Raw genomic sequence first — 9,168 nt, 5'->3', positions numbered from 1 at the left:
CTCATGACAGCGGAAGGACAGAATCGTCCCTCGGCACCTACAGCTGGCTGTCCGCAGCGACAAGGAGCTCGGCAGACTGCTGGGAGGAGTGGCCATCGCTCTGGGAGGAGTTCTGCCCAGCATTTGGACGATCCTACAGACCAGGGGAACCAAGAGGCCAGCCGAGTCTGGGTGGACTGATCAGAAGGGATCTGCAGCCAGTTTCTTAGGATCCACTGTGGAATGGACCTTTGCAGGAGATCATTCCTGTCCACAGCCATCAGCATCTAGAGCATCTCTTAATGAAATGAGGATAACAAGTTACAACAACAAATAATTTCCCTTTGGGATTAATAAAGTATTTTTGAATTAAATTGAAAATAAATCGTCCATCATTAAACAGGGGTGGAGGCCTCCGGGTTCAACTGTCCCCCTCTTACAATGCTGTGATTGCTAGTATCACTCAGCCCTCTGTGAACAGTAAACAGCCATCAGTGTGCTAATGATCCATTGTTAGGCTGATGGTCCTTCTTGAGCATGTGATCAGCCGGTTTTGGTTGTCAGCAGCAAAACTGGTTGATCCACTCTGAGAAGGTGCTATTTAAGAGACTGAGCTGAATACAGCACCTCAGACTGAGGAAGTCTCTTGGATGAGAGACGAAACATTTCTACATTTTTTTTTCTTTATGTATTTTTTTTGAATGTCCAGAGGACCAGATTGAACTTTTTTGGACTTAGCTTATAAAACTGCTCATCCATCTAGTCAGCTGCTTAAACAGTTCACCTAATGTTCACTGTTTATGTTTATCTTCTCCTCACAGGAGCCTCTGACCCAGATGTGAGGACAGAGAGACAAAAGGAAAGTGAGGTGGGGGCTACAGGACAATCACAGAATTTGTTGTTATAAGTTTGCTGTTTTTTCTACAGTGGAGCTGCATGGTGGAGGTAAGTTAAGCTGTAAAGGATATTGTTGACCAGTTAAGCTTTTATCTCTCAGCCTAGAGAATGTTTTTGAGCAACAACACAACCATGTTATTGTTGATGTTTTGTGTTCTCATGTCAATTAGGGAGATGATCAGAGCCCTAAACCCCAGAGAACCACAGAGAAGATTCAGGCAAAGACACAGAGGTGCAGATGTCTGCATCAACCCTACCTCACTGAATCCAGTGACCTGCTGGTGGGATGTGAAGGACACTATGTCAGTGCTATCAAACTGACAACCAGGTATCTGTGTGTGCAACAAGCAACAATCATCATTTTCTACAGCTGGAGACACCATCAGTCAGGAGCAGGCTTGTTTGTGTCCACAGAAGGAAGACACGTTGAATTTTCTGAAGAAAAACTGTTAAGTGAAAAAGGTCCTCAGTGTGTAGCAGTTAACATTAGGCACTGACGTGTCACTGGTTTGAAACTGTTCTTTTGACCTGGAAATTATTTGTTTATTTTAATGCAAGAAAACTGCTTGGAATAGAAATACCAAAGTTAACGTATTTTTTTTGAACAGTTAAAACAGATTTGAAAGAGAAAAGAGAAAGGGAGGGGTCAGTGAAGAGCATTGGAGTTGAGCCTTTTGTTATCCAGTGTCTTCAGTGCAAAGAGAGACACTAAGAAACGATAAAGCTGATAAATGAAAATGAGGTTGATCATTTTCATTTATCATGCGATTAATTGATTTATTGTTTATCATGAAAGGTGACAACATGCGAGTTGTGGTGTGAAGAGCACACTGACTGGTGGAGAAGCCGATCCTCTTGTGACAGCGAGTGAACTCGATGTTGAAGTAGGTGACCAGGGCGTGGATGTAATCGTTCCTCTTAACCTGCAGGCAGAACGGAGAGGTGAAGGTCAGGTCCTCCACCTTCACCGTGTAGATGTCCACCTCCTAAACACAAATACACAAACCAAACACTTCACGTCAGGTGATCTGTTACAACGCCTGCACATGAAAAGACATGAGAATATTCACACACCCTGATGAGGCAGGAGTTTGACACCAACTGTTTGGGATCCACCACATCCACCAGGGGCTCCTTTATGGCCACCTCCTTGATGCAGGACATGTCGAAGCCATAAACGTTCTCCCACCCTGAGACAGACATCACTGTTAAAGCAGCACCTGGGTCTCACACAAACACGTTCAGATTTATGTCCACACATGAACCTTTTACTTCTTGTTGGTGTGAAAGAAAACATTCGTAGAAACAGTTGGGACATTGTTACAAACAGCAAACTACCCACAATGCTGCAGTAACTAATCCAGGCCTGTTTGTGGTGCCTTCATCTCTGTACAGACTTTAGATCAGGACTGTTCAACTAAAGTGCTCAGGGCAGTTACTGAAAGCCAAGAGCACAGGGCCAGACATCCAGCAGGTATTCTCATGAAATTTTTTTTTACCATTTAAAATGGTTTTATGCAACCTGAAAGCCGAGCTTTACGTCGGTGTGAATTTTTTTCTTTCTCCAAGGTACATGGGACTAGTAGGACCTAACAAGTTAAATAACTGGACTATCATGGTACAGGAAGTGGTTTTAGAAAAAAAAAAAGAAGAAGAAGAAATGATGCCCTTATATGAAGACAGTAGGGTTTTCTTTTTTTGCATTTTATATTTTCCTTGCAATTTGGGATCAGAAGGTCTTAATTACACTGCAAACAAACTTTCAGCTTTTTATGATAAGTAGTTTTCTGAAAAATAAATCAATGTCGCATATGAGGACACGGGGTCAGGTTAAAAATGAACCCACTGGTGGGCTGAACTGAACCGTGGGCCTGATTTGGCCCCAGGCTGTCAGATGAACATCCCTGCTTTAGTGTGTTGCAGCATAAAAACCAAGAAAACAATAAAACCACTCATCAAATCTTAACTTGACCTTTTCCTGGTGGGGAAAAAAAAAAAAACCCTACTTTTCTAAAATGTCTAAACATGAAACGGTATTTTACAAATACAAAAATAATTTAAAAAAACAGGAAATGCCTGACAATTTGTAGAATATTCTGGTTGTTAGCTGCTGGAAGAGGAGGTCACGTTCACCAGAACAGACAGCGTCACAGTGGGCTTCAGTACTCACAGTGGATCTTGTAGTCCTTGTACTGCCGGTCTTCAATGGCAGTCACGTACAGAGTCGCTCTGTCTGGAAAAATGAGGCCGTCTGGTTTCTGTTGTAGAGGAAAACACACCAGAGGAGGGTGACAGGGTTAGAGCTACTGCTACCCAACACATTGGTCAGAACTGATGATCACCCACAGTTGAATGGTGGACAAAACATGTTGGGAACCACTAGATGAATAACACACTCTAGTGGATGTACATCTACAAATGATCAACCTTTGGAGTATCCCCAAGTCAGAGTTTCCTCTACCATTATACAAGCAGGGCGCGCCACCAACACAACTGAGCACCCCGCCTACTGAACACCTCCTGCACCGCCATCAACTGCCAGCACTGACGTAGCACTAAGCTAGCTAAAAAAGCTCTGACGATGGAGGCAACACTTGAAAACTGTCGGTACAAACAGAACATATGAGCGCCTGCCAAGGACAGTAAGCTGGAGGAAAGTGCAGTTCAAACAGAAAAATGTTTTTTGGTTTTAACAACTGTTTATTTTAATGGTTACTGCGACAATAAGTTTGACATTACAACAACCAGCAAGTTGTTTAAATTATTACTTTTTGTAGGTAGAAAGTTTGACATTAATTGATATAAAAATGCATTCCTGCTACAGTATCTTGTGATAACTGTTTTAAAGATAAAACTGAAGAAGATTCTAGCTAAATAAATAATACATAAATAAATCCCGTTTATCATCATAACTCAAGAGGAATGAACGGCTTCGATAGAAAAAACTGTAGAAAGGTTGTCCATGAACTGGAGCCAGGTTTAGTTTACACAGACCTGACATACAGAGCAACAGAACCCTCTGCAGCTTCACGGTAACTTGTCATTACTGCTTTACATCATTTAAGTGTTGACTGGAAGAAAAAGAAACCTGGAAACTTTACAAGAAGACATACCAGCCATTTGTCCCGGGCGTAGATGACTGTATTCAGCATGGACTCGTAGAAGAGACAGTAGCCCATCCACTCAGAGATGATGATATCCACTCCGTCCACTGGCAGCTCCACCTCCTCCACCTTCCCCTTAATGATAGTCACAACTGGAAACAGAAAGTCAACGTTGGACCTCTCTCTGACTCTCAATCAGCATGCTGGACTGCATTTACTCACCATCATCTAGGTTGTTGGCTTTCACGATTTTCACAGCGTAATCTGAGATGCTGCTGCACTCGATCTGTTAGGACAAACCAGAGTGTTAACTCTCGTTAAAATTGATCAGAACCATCAAAACGGGTCAAAAACCACAATATGTAGAGCAGTAGCTAAACTGAACATGAAGGAAGCTGAAGTAGATATCAAAGAGAACAATGATCTGGAGTTCAACGTGGAAAACATGCAAATACAGCTAACCCTTACAAATCTCATGTTACCTCAGGAAAAACACATTTTTCAACTTTAGACTGAATCCGAGATTTTAACTGAAATATACATATTAAATATTTTTATTTGGCGGTTTTCACCCTTTAAAGGCCTTATGTTACAGACCAAAATACTTTTTTAGAGAACATTTGCTGTGTCTTTAGATGAATGTAGATTTGTGTGTTTGACTTTTGTCTGTGCTCTCTCTGCATCAGGATTTCTGTCCAGCTTTTTATTTTCTTCTTTGCCTCTATTCTAAAAAGAAAACAGCAGAAAAAACACCGAAGATACAGAGAAAAGCTGGAATTATCAGAGAATTAGAACAAAAAAGCTACTGGTAAAATTCATGGATAAAAGTTGAAAAGACGAAAAAGGGCTGAAATTAGCAGAAATTGCACAAAAAAGCTGAAATGAGCACAAGAAAAAAAAAAAAAAAAACCAACAACACACAAAGCTAGAATTAGCAGACAATAGCTGAAAACGAAATTAGCTAAAACAAGCTGGAGCAGAACGATGAAATGAGCAGTAAAGGTTGTAAACAACCCAAAGAGTTTGAAGGATGTGTGAAGAAAGTCCCATTTTCAACAAGAAAAACAAACAAAGCCAAAAAATCTAAAAGTAAAAATTGCATAAAACACCAAACGTCACAGCAGGAATGAATGAGCTGAATGTTTTGATATATGAACATCTGAATAGAATGAGTTAATGATGAAAAACATTGAGAGAGAAAAGATGTCTGAGAATATTTAGTTGTTCTTTCAGCTGCTCCATCTTTAGGACTCGGCACGAAAAGGTTTGACAACAGTTTTAAGTCGTCGTCCTTCCTGACACAACCTGCAGCCTCAAAATGACGAGATCATAAAGTTACAGAAGAACCCAAGAAATAATCATTCATAAATATTAAAATTTCATAACTACAAGTCCAAAATGAAATCTTAAAAAAAAAATGTTTTAGGTTGCATCAAATAATCAAAAATGTGAATTTTAATAGTTTTCAACGGGACAATTCTTGTCATCAGGATCAAAATTTCTGATTTAAAGCTAAGGTCATTTAAAGAACTCAAGACAGTTCTAATTTTTGAGGGGGTGGGGGGCAAATTGAGCAACATTTGCCCACAAGAAAATTGAAAAAAATATTTTTTTTGGGGGGTGGGGAAGAACAGAGGAATAGTACAAATTGTTCCGATGATAATTTAAAGGCTGTTTCAAAAAGTACAAACGTTACAAAAGACAACTCCAAGCTGTAACGTCATGAATGAGCTGTGGATGTTTAAAGAGCTGCTCAAGCTGCAGCGATGCATTAAACAAACACAGCTGATCAAAACGATGGTTCCTCACTAATAGGAATGCGCGATATATACGGTATACGGTAGAAATTTAGCCTACGATGGAGATCCGTCTTCTACCGGCTAACCGCAGTAATGCTGTGTGTCTGAAGTAAAATCAGAGTTGTCAGATTTAACCGTAACTTTTTTGAGCTGAAAAATGTGCGCAAGTGGCGTTAAAGTCTTTTCTTCGAGAGCTAAGTGGCGAAGCTACAAGCTAACTACAGCCGGCTTGCCGTAGAGTTGCCGTATTCTGACGCATGCGCAAAACGCTGTGTTCCGTCAAAAGTTTTTTTTCCCCCATCGTAAGTTAAAGTAAGCGTTGGTCAGCTTTAGAGAAACCTGCTCTCTGATCTGTGAAAAGAACGCTGTGTTGTGTGATTTTACTGCCAGACCCTTTGGTCAAAGCCAAAGACTCATTTTGTGTCAGCTCTCCATTAAAGCAGAAGGAGACGCCAACTAGAGGGTTGGAGGTGAAGTGTTTCAGTTGCTGTTCATTTCTTAAGTAAGACTGGAAACTGAAACTACATTTGATATCTTTTGCACTGTTTTGCTCTACAAGAAAGAAGCCTAATACTTTATTTGTTCATTATTTAAAAACTATCTGGACCTAGTAGTGGAATTTTCTTAATTCAAAACATTATGGCAAAAGGACACCCTATGCTTTTTTTAAGCAAGTTTTATACTAAAAAACATATCGCGAAATATATCGTTATCGCCACCCTTCACAATACATATCGTGATAAGAATTTTATGCCATATCGCACATTCCTACTCACTAATGACAACGTTTAATCAACGTACCCCGATGACTTTCTTGGCACCTGCTTTGGCAGCAAACATGCAGAGGATGCCCGTCCCGCTGCCCACATCCAGAACCACCTTATCTTTGAAAAGGTGCTTGTTGTGGAACATGGAGTTACGGTAAGTCAAAGTGCGAACTTCATCTTTCAGCATCTCCTACAAGGTACAGAGGAGCCAACACTTCAGTTTAGATTTAGACAAAAAAAAAAGACAGGTCATTTATGTAAAGAACAACCAGACTTACCTCGTGGATTCCAAAGTGGGCGTAGGAGTCAAAGTAGTAGTCTTTGGATGTCATGTCTTCAGCTGCAGGCTTAACTGAGCTCTCCCCCTGAGAAACCTCAACAGAGACAAACAATTATTACCTGAAGTAAACACATTTTTATATTTATTGGGATCATTGTAAACAAACATTGGCAACACATGAACTAATGAAGTGTGAACAGCATCTGTAAGAGACATTTTTTCTTTGTTTTGCTTTGTTTTTTTAATGTCCAGAGGACCAGATTTAACTTTTTTTTTTTTTTTTTTTTTTTTTAGATTTTTCTACCTGGATTATTGAGCATGCATCAGGACATCTGTAAGAGTTTTAAATGTTCCAGAGTGTTTGCAGGAACTTTTAAACACTTAATACAAGTTTTAAAACGCAACTTCCTCACAAAATAGTTAAGGGCAGGAGAAAACCCCAGTTCAGTTTCTGAGAGCCAGAAAATGCAAGAAACGTGACAACTTTGAACTAGCTTGTGACAGACTAGTGAGAAGACTCAGAACCGGACCTGGCTGACCTGGTCCTCATCCAGCAGCTTATTCAGAGCTCCAGATCTCTTTCTGATGGCAAATTGATTTTTGGACTGACCTGTTCCAGGTTTTTTAGTCCAAAATCTTTGGCCCATCAGTCCGCATTAACGCTCAGATTTGTTGAGTAAAATATGGAGACATTTCAGACTGAAACTGTAAAATTACTGGTCTAGAAGAAGCTTCGCAAAAGCCGTGCTTGTTTGAATGTCATGCTTTTCTTACGACGCTTCTCAAATATTAATTCTTGACAACATTTAACAGCAGTTTACTCCGATTTCACCTAAATGTCTTTTCTAAGATCCTGTTTCGCTTATTCTGCTTCATTTGTTTATTCACACGAAGCAGCCGAACACAGATCAATCACGTGATCAAGGCAGAGTCAACTGGATGCTTGTTTACATTGAGCGACGCATTACAGAACTGTACATCTGGAAAACTACCGAAGACGTTTAAATTGCATCATTTGATAGAGGTCAGGATAATGTCTTTACACAATCACAGTTTAAATTTTCCACAGATGGTTCATTGGAGCAGCCTAAAACATTTACCTTTTTGAAAATAAATGAAAATAAAAACCTTACACAGCTCTGTTTGTTACACAGTTTATCCAAAATAAAAATATCCACCCCCACTTCTTTAACCTAGTGTGTCTGTCAGTGCCTCATGGTTACACCTGTTATCTTGCAGTTCAAAAATTAGTGCAACTCCCTTCTTTTTTTGTCTGCCTTTCATTAACATGGCAGTCAGGGAGTGAGACACAGGTATGAGGTTACCATGGTGACCAATATGAGTGACAGCATCAGTTTGAACTTCTCTCATACACCAAAATGTAGCCATTTCCCGCCTGAGCTTACACCATTTATACGTCCGATGTATGCTTTGAAAAAAAGTTCAGCTAAAAATTATAAATATAGCTGCTACGGAAAGTTAATTTAAGTTTAACGCTTCAATTTAAAATGGATTATTATAGCACAACTTGTACTACCAGAGTTTGGGGTGAAAGGTCACGCTGTGTACGAAGCACGTGGTAACCAGACCACTTCAGACTTGGGTTTTAATCTGAAGATTCCTCCGTGTGTTGAAAAAATTACATTTAATTTAGTTTACTCTGTAAATCACAGGTCTCTACAGCCGCTAAGACGAGCGGGTTTTTGACTAAATGTTTCATATTTCAGGCTACGCTACAATTAAATAAAATTAAACGCTGAATGTCGTTTACAAATTTAAGGAGACTAAAAGATAAAAAGATATTTAAAGTTTGACGGTGTCTGTTCACGCTAGCGTTAGTGGCTAACTGCTAGCTCCGCAGCTAGCACACGTTAGACCCATGCGGTCCCACAGGCTCCGTGCTGAGCCGGGAGGGTAAAATTACTAATACCCACTACTATTAACTCTAACTTATAACGCTATTAAACATTTACAGCGCCGTATTATCATAACGACAGTCAAACTGTTGAACTAATTTTATTTTTTTCAGCTTTGTCCCAACTGCGACACAAAAAAAAAAAATGAATGAGCGGCAACATGAGATGCGAAGTTTGAACAAAGACGTCAGTATTTAATCGGTTTGTGGTGGGGAAAAAAACTCAAAAAGACGATGAAATGCGTCGCGCCCCCTACCGTGGACCGTGTGTGAAATTAAACGAGTGAGATATCTTACTTTCTCGAGAAACACCTTACCTCCATCCTTTCAGCTGGCGCGGCCATTTCCATGTTCTGTCTGCGCTGTGACTATCTGCGTCTTCGTCTTCCCTCGCCTTGTCTTCTTCTTCGTCGTCTTCTTCTCGACG

The 9,168-nt window shown here is 40.1% G+C and overlaps 1 protein-coding gene across 2 annotated transcripts; it reads right to left on the bottom strand.

The window, feature by feature from the left end:
* Positions 1-1,711: 1,711 nt before the first annotated feature.
* prmt1 (protein arginine methyltransferase 1) lies at positions 1,712-9,168 on the bottom strand (the record flags this gene model as incomplete). 2 transcript variants are annotated; one of them, XM_037689373.1, is given in 8 exon segments in its annotated part: positions 1,712-1,862; positions 1,951-2,066; positions 3,047-3,134; positions 3,990-4,132; positions 4,203-4,266; positions 6,581-6,736; positions 6,825-6,920; positions 9,059-9,168. In XM_037689373.1, coding segments are annotated over 8 exon segments (847 nt in total), but the record flags the coding sequence as incomplete, so codon positions are not given.

The sequence above is a fragment of the Nematolebias whitei genome, chromosome 15 (assembly GCF_014905685.2).
Source record: "Nematolebias whitei isolate Nwh7 chromosome 15, NemWhi1, whole genome shotgun sequence".
Classification (NCBI taxonomy): domain Eukaryota; kingdom Metazoa; phylum Chordata; class Actinopteri; order Cyprinodontiformes; family Rivulidae; genus Nematolebias; species Nematolebias whitei.
Note: the sequence above shows the minus strand (reverse complement) of the source record. Positions and strands in the feature narration are given on the sequence as shown.